The sequence below is a fragment of the Hippopotamus amphibius genome, chromosome 14 (assembly GCF_030028045.1).
Source record: "Hippopotamus amphibius kiboko isolate mHipAmp2 chromosome 14, mHipAmp2.hap2, whole genome shotgun sequence".
Lineage (NCBI taxonomy): Eukaryota > Metazoa > Chordata > Mammalia > Artiodactyla > Hippopotamidae > Hippopotamus > Hippopotamus amphibius.
Window position 1 is genome coordinate 15,575,843 of NC_080199.1, and position 14,190 is coordinate 15,590,032.

Consider the following 14,190-nt stretch of genomic DNA (forward strand, 5'->3'; position numbering starts at 1 on the left):
CAGCAAAGGCAGTTCTAAGAGGGACGTTTATAGTGATACAATCCTACCTCAAGAAACAAGAAAAATCCCAAACAATCTAACCTTACACCTAAAGAAACTAGAGAAAGAAGAGCCAACAAAACCCAAAGTTAGTAGACAGAGAGAAATCATAAAGATCAGAGCAGAAATAAATGAAATAGAGACAAAGAAAACAATAGCAAAAATCAATAAAACTAAAAGCTGGTTCTTTGAGAAGATCAATAAAATCAATAAACCTCTAGCAAGACTCATCAAGAAAAAGAGGGAGAGGACTCAAATCAATAAAATTAGAAAGGAAACAGAAGTTAAAATGGACACCGCAGAAATAAAAAGCACCATAAAAGATTACTACAAGCAACAATATGCCAATAAAATGGACAACCTGGATGAAATGGACAGATTCTTAGAAAGGTATAACCTTCCAAGACTGAATCAGGAAGACATAGAAAATATGAACAGACCAATCACGAGTAATGAAATTGAAACTGTGATTAAAAATCTCCCAACAAACCAAAGTCCAGGACCAGATGGATTCACAGGTGAATTTTATCAAACATTTAGAGAAGAGCTAACACCCATCCTTCTCAAACTCTTCCAAAAAATTGCAGAGGAAGGAACAATCCCAAACTCATTTTATGAAGCCATCATCACCCTGATACCAAAACCAGACAAAGATACTACAAAAAAGAAAACTAGAGACCAATATCACTGAGGAATGTAGATGCAAAAATCCTCAACAAAATACTAGCCAACAGAATTCCACAACACATTAAAAGGATCATACACCATGATCAAGTGGGGTTTATCCCTGGAATCCAAAGATTCTTCAATATACGCAAATCAATCCATGTGATACACCACATTAACAAACTGAAGGATAAAAACCACATGATCATCTCAATAGAGGCAGAAAAAGCTTTTGACAAAATTCAATACCCATTTATGATAAAAACTCGCCAGAAGGTGGGCATAGAGGGAACCTCCCTCAACATAATAAAGGCCATATATGACAAACCCACAGCAAACATCATTCTCAATGGTGAAAAACTGGAAGCATTCCCTCTAATATCAGGAACAAGACAAGGATGTCCACTCTCACCACTACTATTCAACATAGTTTTGGAAGTCCTTGCCACAACCATCAGAGAAGAAAAAGAAATAAAAGGAATCCAAATTGGAAAAGAAGAAGTAAAACTGTCACTGTTTGCAGATGATATGATACTATACATAAAAAATCCTAAAGATGCCACCAGAAAACTACTTGAGCTACTCAATGAATTTGGTAAAGTTGCAGGATACAAAATTAACACACAGAAATCTCTTGTAGTCCTATACACCAACAATGAAAGATCAGAAAGAGAAATTAAGGAAACAATACCATTCACCATTGCAACAAAAAGAATAAAACACCTAGGAATAAACCTAACCAAGGAGGTAAAAGACCTGTATTCAGAAAAGTATAAGACACTCATGAAAGAAATCAAAGAAGACACAAACAGATGGAGGGACATACCATGTTCTTGGATTGGAAGAATCAACATTGTGAAAATGACTATGCTACCGAAAGCAATTTACAGATTCAATGCAATCCTCATCAAATTACCAGTGGCATTTTCCACAGAACTAGAACAAGAAATTTTACGATTTGTATGGAAACGCAAAACACCCCGAATAGCCAAAGCAATGTTGAGAAGGAAAGACGGAGTTGGGGGAATCAGGCTTCCTGACTTCAGGCTATACTAGAAGGCTACAGTGTTCAAGATAGTATGGTACTGGCACAAAAACAGAAATACAGATCAATGGAACAGCATAAAAAGCCCAGAGATAAACTATGGTCAACTACTCTATGACAAAGGAGGAAAGGATATACAATGGAGAAAAGGCAGCCTCTTCAATAAGTGGTGCTGGGAAAACTGGACAGCTACATATAAAAGAATGAAATTAGAACACTTCCTAACACCATACACAAAACTAAACTCAAAATGGATAAAAGACCTAAATGTAAGGCCAGACACTATAAAACCCCTGGAGGAAAACATAGGAAGAACACTCTTCGACGTAAATAACAGCAAGATCTTTTTTAATCCACCCCCTAGAATAATGGAAATAAAAACAAAAATAAATAAGTGGGACCTAATGAAACTTCAAAGCTTCTGCACAGCAAAGGAAACTATAAGCAAGACGAAAAGACAAACCTCAGAATGGGAAAAAATATTTGCAAATGAATCAACAGACAAAGGATTAATCTCCAAAATATATAAACAGTTCATCCAGCTCAATATCAAAAAAACAAACAACCCAATCAAAAAATGGGCAGAAGACATAAATAGGCATTTCTCCAAAGAAGACATACGGATGGCCAAGAAGCACATGAAAAGCTGCTCAACATCACTAATTATTAGAGAAATGCAAGTCAAAATGACAATGAGGTATCACCTCACACCGGTTAGAATGGGCATCATCAGAAAATCTACAAACAGTAAATGCTGGAGAGGGTGTGGAGAAAAAGGAACCCTCTTGCACTCCTGGTGGTAATGTAAATTGATATAGCCACTATGGAAAACAGTATGGAGGTTCCTTGAAAAACTAAAAATAGAACTACCATATGACCCAGCAATCCCACTACTGGGCATATACCCAGAGAACACCATAATTCAAAAAGACACATGCACGCCAATGTTCATTGCAGCACTATTTACCATAGCCAGGACATGGAAGCAACCTAAACGTCCATCAACAGATGAATGGATAAAGAAGATGTGGTACATACATACAATGGAATATTACTCAGCTGTAAAAAGCAATGAAACTGGGACATTTTCAGAGACATGGATGGACCTAGAGACTGTCATACAGAGTGAAGTGAGTCAGAAAGAGAAAAACAAATATCGTATATTAACACATATATATGGACTATAGAATAATGGTACAAATCAACCGGTTTGCAAGGCAGAAATAGAGACACAGATGTAGAGAACAAACATATGGACACCAAGTGGGGAAAGCGGGGAAGGTTGGGGGGGGAATGAATTGGGAGACTGGGATACCAAATTGTACACTCTAAATAGATGCAGTTTATTGTAAAAAATAAAAAAATAGAAAGTTAAAAAAAAAAGAAAAAAAAAGAGTGTAAAGCAATTATTTTCCAATAAGAAGCTTAAAAAAAATTAGAATATGGACATTATTAGGGCGGGGGTTTTGTCTGTTTCATTCATTGCTGTTACCACAATGCCTGCAGCAATGCCTCCCATGTAGAAGGTACTCGAGCATATTCTGAATGAAACACTCAGACTTGCCCATCTGTGAATAAATGGTTTGTTTCCAAATTTCAATCTCTATTGATATTTCAAGCAATTATTTTTTGTTAGCTGTTGTTTTCCAACCTGGGGAAATTCATGTTTCACCACAAAGTGTCTGGTTTGGCATAACGTCATCGGCAAAGTCCATTAACAATTTCTGGGAAATAAAAATGGAAGCTGGGTAATAAAATAAAGTCTAACTTTTTTTTTCCTTTGTATCAACACTTAATCTTGTTTCACTGGCTCACAGGGTACCATGTGCAGAGGCCTCACACCCCACCCTTCAGACCAGAGTCCCTAGTGTGAAGCAGCTTCAATTCAAGATGGTGGCAGGGGCTGTGTGTGCTGACAAGAACCCTACAAGGCCACCCTGCCCAGGCCTTTGAGAGCTTGTGCTCCAGAGCGTGAGCTTGCGCCTCTCCATTCTTTGACCAAAGAATAAAGCTTTCCTTTGCTTCTGAAGTTTCTTTCTTTGCTCAGGCTTATTCTATTGGCACAAGCAACACCAGGGCAAAAGGACCCTTGTTGGAGACTGACTTAGAGAGACTCAGAAAATTCATGTTAACACATCTATGACATGGAGCTATTTTACTGGACACAGTGGAAAGTTCTACTAAATATTTACTAATAAAGATGAGCCAGTAACATCATAGGCAAGGCTGGTATTAAGCTGGTATGAAGGGTGACGGCCAAACTGGCTGTTGACAGGCCCGGCCCTTCTGATGTGGCTAATCCCTGCTCCACTGGACGCTGAATACTCTGAACATCACTCCCAGTAAGAAGAGTTCCAGGAATTCTCTCTTGGCTAATCATAATTAAAGTGAAAGACTTAAAATACTCCACCTCAAAATTAAATTATGTAAGTTACTGAAGGTTGAATGAATAAATTAAAAAGGGAACAAACGATTGAAAGAATTAGTGAGGACAGATGATCAAATAAAAGCATAATTGATTAGGAAAGTCCAGAGGCCTTTAAAGCCTCCTTATCCCAGGTCTTACCGTGTCCTGTGACTCAGGGAAAGTCATATCGCCTATTGCTAAGTGTGGTAGTAGACTGACCTTGAAGGAGTGGATACACCTCACTAATTGCCCCAGGAAACCACTCTCCTGTAGCCACCATAAATGCTTTGCTACAGTAAATGATCGATATTTTAAATTTCCTAAGCATTAAAAAAACTTGGGAAGCTAGACAAGGTTAGTTACCCTTGGGTTGTGTGCACATGTCACACAGGCTGTCACGCAGGAGTCTGGCTCACGTAGAGTCAGGAATGGACAGACCAGTGGTCAGCAACAGGCAGAAAAATCTCTAAGACGGTGGCTCTGAAACACTGCGGGTCTGATGAAAGCTGTGGATTGAGTGCACTGGAATCATTGAGTTTCAGAGCTAAAGGCCACTTAGACATAACTGAGGTTGAATGCCAAGACTCAGGACAGGTAGGTGCTCCCTCCCTAACACAGCTACCTGGCAGGCAGGTAGGTGTTCGTGGAGTAAGTGCTCTCTGTCTTCACTCAGGGCTCTCTACCCAAAACTATGCATTTCTTTATCTACCTCAAGTCCATTATACCTAGCCAGTAAGTTAGGGCATTTACATGGTTAGTTTATTAATACTAACTGGGCAATATTTATAGGACAGTTGTATTTGTTCTGTTGCATTTGTTATGCCTTTAATAGGTTTGAAAATATAATCCACAGTTTATAAGAACTAACCAGGACTCTAATTCTCTTCCCAGGCTGTTTTGACAATATTTTGCACAAGAGGAAATTTTGGAGTATCAGAATGTCCATCTGATAGAAATGCAGAAGGACTGCCTGGAATTAACTGGAGTGAACACACCACGAAATGTTTCTAAAAACATCCCATGAGTAAAATTTGAAGACTCGACAATCTAAAACTGTCTTAGGTCAGCTCTAACTTTCACCCATGAAATTTGTCATTTTCATGCTTTTTGGAAAAGATGAATACATAGAAGTTCTGCATTTTGATAGTTATAGCATTTTCTAAAAAATAGTATTTCCTGCTACTCCTAAGAAGTACATTCACTTCCCCAACTAATTCCAATGTTACACTTGAAAAGAATTTTTTAATAAAATTTCCAACTGTATTTCCTTAATTATACAATAGACTTCTATAATAAATTCTAGCCCTATGGTTTTCAAACAAAAAGTAAAGCAGATTTGTGGTATTTATATGCAAAATTGAGCTCTCACTGTGAAACCAAATTAAAGTAAACAAAGGAATAAAGCTAAGTCCTGTTACAAACAAAAACAAAACAAGCAAACAAAAAACATGCTGTTGATTTTGTTCTGTAGCTTGTTAGCCTCAGTCATTTATCTGTTTCTCTTTGCATCTGGAATCCTTCCCCACCATTTTATTAAAATTAACATATTCATTTGGATTTTATAAAAGTAAAAAAAAAAATCCCTAAAAGTTTTTTCTTTTTTTAGAACTTTTATTGGGATATAACTGACATACAACGAACTGCATATATTTAAAGTGTACAATTTGATATTTCTTTCCTTATTAGTAATGTATATATGGCAATCCCAATCTCCCAATTCATCCCACCCCATCCCCCCCCACTTTCCCCTCTTGGTGTCCATATGTTTGTTCTCTACATCTGTGTCTCTATTTCTGCCTTGCAAAGTGGTTGATCTGTACCATTTTTCTATATTCTGCATATATGTGTTAATATATGATATTTGTTTTTCACTTTGACTTACTTCACTCTGTATGACAGTCTCTAGGTCCATCCATGTCTCTACAAATGTCCCAATTTCATTCCTTTTTATGGCTGAGTAATATTCCATTGTACACATGTACCACCTCTTCTTTATCCATTCATCTGTTGATGGGCATTTAGGCTGCTTCCATGTCCTGGATTTTGTAAACAGTGCTGCAATGAACATTGAGGTGCATGTTTCTTTTTGAATCATGGTATTCTCTGCACATATGTCCAGTAGTGGGATTGCTGGGTCATATGGTAATTCCATTTTTAGTTTTTCAAGGAACCTCCATACTGTTCTCCATAGTGGCTGTATCAATTTACATTCCCACCAACAGTGCAGGAGGGTTCCCCTTTCTCTACACCCTCTCCAGCATCTATTGTTTGTAGATTTTCTGATGATGCCCATTCTAACCAGTGTGAGGTGATACCTCATTGTAGTTTTGATTTGCATTTCTCCAATAATTAGTGATGATAAGCAGCCTTTCATGTGCCTCTTGCCCATCTGTATGTCTCCTTTGGAAAAATGCCTATTTAGGTCTTCCGCCCATTTTTTGAATGGGTTGTTTGTCTTATTGATATTGAGCTGGATGAACTGTTCATATATTTTGGAGATTAATCCTCTGTCTGTTGATTTGTTTGCAAATATTTTCTCCCATTCTGAGGGTTGTCTCTTCATCTTGTTTATAGTTTCCTTTGCTGTGCAAAAGATTTTAAGTTTCATTAGGTCCCACTTATTTATTTTTGTTTTTATTTCCATTACTCTAGGAGGTGGGTCAAAAAACATATTGCTGTGATTTATGTCATAGAGTGTTCTGCCTATGTCTTCCTCTAGGAGTTTTATAGTATCTGGCCTAACATTTAGGTCTTTAATCCATTTTGAGTTTTTTTTTTTGTATGTGTATGGTGTTAGGGTGTGTTCTAATTTCATTTTTTCACATGTAGCTGTCCAGTTTTCCCAGCACCACTCATTGAAGAGGCTGTCTTTTCTCCATTGTATATCCTTTCCTCCTTTGTCATAGATTAGTTGATCGTAGTTTATCTCTGGGCTTTCTATCCTATGTCATTGATCTATATTTCTGTTTTTTGTGCCAGTACCATATTGTCTTGATTACTGTAGCTTTGCAGTCTGAAGTCAGGGAGTCTGATTCCTCCAGCTGTGTTTTTCTCTCAAGATTGCTTTGGCTATTTGGGGTCTTCTGTCACTCCATATAAATTTTAGGATTTTTTGTTCTAATTCTGTAAAAAATGCCATTGGTAATTTGATAGGGATTGCATTGAATCTGTAAATTGCTTTGGGTAGTATAGTCATTTTCATAATGTTGATTCTTCCAATCCAAGAACATGGTATATCTCTCCATTTGTTTGTGTCATCTTTGATTTCTTTCATCACTGTCTTATAGTTTTATGAGTACAGGTCTTTTACCTCCTTAATTAGGTTTATCCTTAGGTTTTGTCGTTGTTGTTGTTGCAATGGTGAATGGGATTGTTTCCTTAATTTCTCTTTCTGATCTTTTGTTGTTAGTGTATAGGACTGCAAGAGATTTCTGTGTGTTAATTTTGTATCCTGCAACTTTACCAAATTCATTTACCAAGCTCAAGTAGTTTTCTGGTGGCATCTTTAGGATTTTCTATGTATAGTATCATATCATCTGCAAACAGTAACAGTTTTACTTCTTCTTTTCCAATTTGGATTCCTTTTATTTCTTTTTCTTCTCTGATGGTTGTGGCAAGGACTTCCAAAACTATGTTGAATAGTAGTGGTGAGAGTGGACATCCTTGTCTTGTTCCTGATCTTAGAGGGAATGCTTGTCTTGTTCCTGATGATGTTTGCTGTGGGTTTATTGTATATGGCCTTTATTATGTTGAGGTAGGTTCTCTCTATGCCCACTTTCTGGAGATTTTTTTTTTATTATAAATGGGTACTGAATTTTGTCAAAAGCTTTTTCTGCCTCTATTGAGATAATCATATGGTTTTTATTCTTCAATTTGTTGATATGGTGTATCACATTGATTGATTGCATATCTTGAAGAATCCTTGTTTCAAATCAGTGTCAGCTATTTGCTAGGCATTGCTTTAAATGCTTTACATATATTAATTCTCTTAATTCTAATGCACAAAAAAATTGAGATTATTATTGTACTATCATCCCTATTGTACAGAATTGAGGCAGATAGGGGTTAAATAACTCAACAAAGGTCTGTGTGTCGGTGGCTGGGCTGGGATTCACACTCAGATGAACTAATTCTGAAGTCTGTTCTCTTTACCTCAGGACACACGGATCCCAAATTATACAAGTAGTGCAAAACCACTATTGGAAAATATAGGAAAAGCTTTCAATTTAGTCCAAGCAAAATCAGTGTTCACTTTATTTGCTGGTTAATTTTCAAACTTTAAATTTCACACCTCTTTAATAGAATCGAATAATATAAACCTTATTCTAGTGTGACAATCCAGCTCACAAAATAAGTATCTCTCACTCACATACACACACACACACACCCCACATCAATGCTGCTTAAGATAACTGTTCTTGATTGTGTCAGTGAAGTGACTGGCACACCTCTTCCAAAGCTATGTTCCAGCATCACTGGGACATCACGACATCTCCACCTACATCCCAACTCCCTGCCCATTAATAGATTTCAAACATCTACTGATGACAAAGTTCTCTCTCCTATCTGACATCAAATAAAAAATGGACATAAGAATTAAGGAGAGAGAAAAAATGAGCTATATTGTGAAAATACTCAACGTTTATCCAAAACTTATATGGTACAAATTGTGTTACCTAAAATTTCAAACCGTAATTTTATGCAGAAAACTTAGCAACTTGGATACAGCAAGAACCAAGACAAGACATACCTGAAAGCCAGGTCAATTAAGCATGAAACTCCTACAGTGTCTCCTTTGTGCAAGGAGATGTGAGAGTTTAGAAAATCTGGAACCAAGTGGAATTAAAGCTTCTTCATTAAAGTTTTAGGATACCCTAATGTTGGAGTGCATCTACCTACCTGGTCTAAAGACTGGACAATTTGTTAATAAACAGCAGCCCTTCTGATTTTCAAGTCCACACTTTTAAACCAAGGCAGACAACATCCTGCTTTGAGATTCACCTGCCCAATAGTACCCACCTGCTTTGGCCTCAGTCACACAGTTAGTTGATGGCCAGGCCAAGGCTACTCCTGTCCTCCCTCCACCCACATCCCTGCCTCAACAGGTCCTTTCAATTATCACCTGCAAAAAGAAAGCCACCCTGGGCCTCACCACAAGTCTGACCAACTGAACAGAGTTGGCATGTACGCTGATGAACTAACTCCTCATAGAAACCCAGGTAGGAGTCTACCTCCCAAAGCAAGACAGGTCAAAGGCCTCAGGGTGGAGGAAGCAACCTCCAGGGACACTCATATTGGGAAACTGACTACTGAAGATCCACCTGATACCCTGATACGTATCACAAAGCCTACATGTCACCAAAAATCCGCTGTAAACTATACAGTAAATTTTATTAAAGAGGATGTTTACATTTCACCAATCTTGTATTTTAATTAGTTTTTAATTACCAACTTAGATAAACCTCAAAGTATCGGCACAAGCCAGAGCTCTGTGATCCCAGAAATGATTGAGAAATGAAAGAAACTCAGAGCCGGTCTCTTGTAGAGCTTCATTGTAAGACAGTCCTTCCTAGTGGACAACTTAATGCTAGGTAACACAGTCAACATTTTAGCATCCAGTCAAAACATTTAAACACGTCTGCATCAAATGTAGGGTGTTTCATATGCCACACAATAAACGGATTCCTAAATCATTCTGCAAAGTGAACATTCATTTATCTTTCTATACACATATAAGTTTGAATAAAGTCTCATATGCTCCTATATTCAGATTCTCTCTGGTAGGAGAAGAATGTCAGTGAAGATTTTTATAAAAAATTGATCAACATCCACAGTGATTTTTCTTCCAAGCATCTCTTCATTCTCAAATACCAAAATGTAATCAGGGACTAAATGCGTTAACAAGACACCTTTACTGAGAAACTTGGTGTTTGACTTACCTATTGGATTTCTATTGAAGAACAATACCGGAGCTCTCAAAATGGACTCCAACATTTTCTTGTGTAAAGTTTGCGAAGAATTAACAAGGACGTAGAATATCAACAGAGACCTCGTGATGCCCAAAAGGATGGTAGCTATAGTTAGAGCTGAAATAAAGAAACATTATTCAGAGAGCACAAGATCTCTGCCTTATCTTCAATGATGCGAAAGCATGGCAGGCAGTTTATAAAGATATTATGTATTTTATCCTATAAATAGAATTTATACATAAATTTTTATATAGAGAGAATATAAAATAAATTTATATACATGTAATGGGTTCTTTAAGAGCTTAATGCATTCACAAGATACAATTATAAAGAATATAAAATCACTATTTTCCTCGCATTAAACAGAAGACACACGGGGAAAAAAATTAGGTGAAAACTACAATTTCATTCTAGACTTTCCTTATTTAATTACAAGTTCTAATAAAAACTCAGAAAAAGGAAAGATAATTATAAAAAATAGTCGATCTTTCTCCATATTTGAAATCTTACTATTTACAACAGGTCCCACAATCTAAAATTGAGGAATGCTCTGGTACCACTGTATGAATTAACAGGAAACAGGAGAAATTATTTACCATTTCCTTGTAGAAAATGCCCAAGTAGCTTTAAAGAATATGAAAACACCATATTAAATTGCAAGCAGAAAATCTCTTAAATAATTGAATTGCAAAAGAATACAAATTATATATTAACACAAGATAATTAATCTAAATGAGCAACTAATATCTCACAGGATTTTACAGAAACACAAAGTATTTGCAAATGAACATAATCGTTTAAATTTATATTTTATTAATGACATAAGTACCTACTATGCATATAAAAATTAAAATAGCCCTCTGAATATCTATTGAACTCACAATGCTAAACAGAGTGAAGATAACTTCTATAATAAATATTCCACCAAGTATTTTTTTCCCCATCAGATGACATATTACTTAACAGTCCCCTTCAGATGACTGTTACTTAAACTCTGAAAGCTGCTCAAATTCTTGAATCCCATCAATAGGCGTTTTCTTTAGCCCACCATCCTATATGAATGTATAATAGAAACCCTTTCTTCTTCCTTTAAGCCCCCATAGTCCACCAATTGAGGAGGTAAACACCTAATAGATTTAGGTTTCTTAGCAAGTGATCAACAGAAAAAATACCAAATTTCAGTGAGTGGGTCCTTACAAAGTTAACCCACTGTACACTTGTGGAAAGTTTGCATGAGTGTCTTTTGTGGGAGTATTTAAAATTTTAGACAAGTTTTCCTTTAGAATGTATGTAACACTACATATATTCTAAGGACTTTTGTGAAAACAGATCTGTGTTAATCTTAGCCTGGCAAGCCAGGTGTTAATCACACAGTTGAGGACACAATAACATTGTGATCTCAAGGTAAGAAAGAGAAGGAATCCCGATTCCCAGACACTGGTTTCTCCCTGCTCAGCTTCTCTCCTAAGTAATTAGTGAAATCCAGGAGATAAGCAGTGTGGAGAAAGGGAGCTTTGCATGCCTGGGAGGGAATAATGCTTTTATTTGGGGTGGTCCTTGCTGCCAGAGGATTTCATCCAAGTTCAATAAAAGTCAGAGCTTATTCAGACAGAATAGGAACATCCAAACCACAGGGTGGGGATCTGTTTCTAACCCCCTTGCCCATCCATATAATGATATAAGAGTTAGCTAAAGCAATCCATTAGAATACACAGTAGCCACGTATTTCCAGTGGCTGATTTTCTGAATGTGCAATCCTGGTTTAGCTTCCAAAATCCAGTACAGAGCAAATTAAGAGTCTTCATTCAACCTCTTTCTTCTAGTAGATTTTAAGACATTACTGGCTTACTCGTGGAAGCCCTAGTTACTCACACAGGCCCATTGTAGGCACCTCAAGCTAACGTATAATAGACCAGATGATTCAACTTTACCTGGATATACTCCTAAGTACCAGTTAAGGTCAACCTCCTCAGCTACGATTCTTTTTCCATACACTAAGGCATACAGGGTACTCTGTTCATTTGCCCTATGGAATAGGAAGAAAATATATTATACTATAGGTGGAATTTAGATAAATAACAAAGAAAATTAAACTCAATTTGAAATACGTGTTTTATGCAGGAAAATGATTCCCAGTTCACAAGGCCCTGTGTCCGTCTACCTTATAAAAATTCAATTTGAATCATGACTTTCAATTCTTAAAATTGTCTGTGAGGAAGCTGCGGAGGGTCAGATATGGGGAGAGACCATGGGAGGGTCACATACACCTGCAGGAACTTTAACTTTTCTTCAGGGAAACTACGTGAGGGTCAGAAGAGGAGGCTGAACAAGCCCCACCTTTACCCTGACTCTGTGGGAAACTGAGGCTTCATGTCAATTTTACAGCACTTTGGGTGAGGCCAGGAATCACTCACCAGGATGAAAGCCACCAATCCTGAAGGATGTAGGCAACCTGGAGCAGGAAACAACAATCACTCAAACACTGACATTACTGACCCCCTCAAACCCCCACTCACTAGAGTGGGTGATGGAAAGGCTCCAGACAATGGAGACAGTCCTTCCGGCTCAGGTCTGTGCCAGCCCCTCATCCCACATAACCACAGGTCAGGGAGGGCATGTTACATTTTAAAATCTGTAAAAGACATCCTTTTTTTCCTAGAGGCTCTCTGTCATATACACACAACACTAGTAAGCCCTGCTTATTTTGATCCTCACAGAAAACATGTTTCAATGCAAACCCAAGTGAACTTCAAAATGCAGTAATAATAAAAGTGTAAATGTTAAGATTTTTCAAATGAAAAAAGCTTGACAGGTACTGTGATGGTCAGTTTTCTGTGTCAGCTTGGTAAGGCCAGTCTCCAGTTATTTAACCAAATACTCATCTAGATGTTGATGTGATTGTGCTGGGCCTCATCCAGCCAGACGAAGGCCTTATGAGCAAAACCTGAGGTCTCCTGGACGAGGAAGAAACTATGCCTCAAGACTACAGTGTCAGCTCCTTCCTGAGTTTCCAGACTGCAGGCCTGACTTTTTGATTTCCGACTCACCTAGCTAGATCGCACAGGCTCATAAGCCAATTCTTTAAAATAAACCTCTTAATATACATATTAAAAATAATAAATTAAATAAATACAGCATAAAGAGTACATAAACATCAAAGCTGACGGCACAAACCAAAATAAATGTCCTTATTTACCTGAGCTGCGACGTTTACTAGAATAAGGAAAATGATAAACCAATGAGTACTGGCTGTGAAGTAATTTTCGTAGGTCTTAAAACCAACTTTTCCCTCCAAACGGCTCTCCAGGGATAGTGTAACCTGTATATTGTCAGTCTGGAAGGGAAAAATGATAGTGAGAGAAAATTTTACATAGAGAACCCCCAAATTTCAAAAGTTGAACAATGCACTCCATTGCAAAGATGTAGAAAAACAGACACATCTCATAGGCTGGTAGGAGTGCAAAATGGTCCATCTCCTACGGAGAAAGGTGTGGAAATATCTAGCCAAACCAGATATGCATTTACCCTTGAACCCAGCCATCCTTCTCCTAGGAATCTATTAGAAATGAGGAAACATCATTTGCATAGTGTTATTCATTGTTGGGTGGCTTTGCTTAAAGTCAATCATGAGTCTCAGCACAGGCACAACATACCCAATTAAAGTACAAATGAAGAAGCTTCTTCCAAAACAATACACAAGATGATATGGAGCTAATGTATCCCTGTAGATGACTTGTGTCACTGGGTGATGGAAACATAAAATGTAGTTGGGGCTCAAAATACTAGCCAAATACAGTAAACTGAGGTCACACAGACAGCTGGAGTCATGTGAGTCTGGATAGCAGGGAGACAGCATATGATGTGAATCTATTTGGCTTCTGAATATCAGAGAGGGATTTCTGAGTTTAGAATGTAAGCAACTAATCTGAATATTTATCAGAGTCATTTGGGCTCCTGGGTGTGGATAGTGAGGGTTGGGATATCGAGAAATACCTGTGTATGCATTTAAGGGAGATCTAGTGCATTTCTGCATTTCTGTCTGGAGAACTTAGAATGCATTACAG

The 14,190-nt window shown here is 37.5% G+C and overlaps 1 protein-coding gene across 2 annotated transcripts in view; it reads right to left on the reverse strand.

The window, feature by feature from the left end:
• LOC130835676 (ATP-binding cassette sub-family C member 4-like) overlaps positions 1-14,190 on the reverse strand; it is a 175,740-nt gene that overhangs the window by 105,647 nt on the left and 55,903 nt on the right. Inside the window, exons 16-19 of one of the 2 annotated variants that reach the window (XM_057707373.1) lie at positions 13,323-13,460; positions 12,541-12,578; positions 12,058-12,152; positions 10,097-10,243 (exon numbers count right to left, since the gene is read on the reverse strand). In XM_057707373.1, coding sequence (XP_057563356.1) covers positions 10,097-10,243; positions 12,058-12,152; positions 12,541-12,578; positions 13,323-13,460 — 418 coding nt within the window. The remainder of the gene's footprint in view (positions 1-10,096; positions 10,244-12,057; positions 12,153-12,540; positions 12,579-13,322; positions 13,461-14,190) is intronic. The other variant, XM_057707374.1, reaches the window with a different exon arrangement.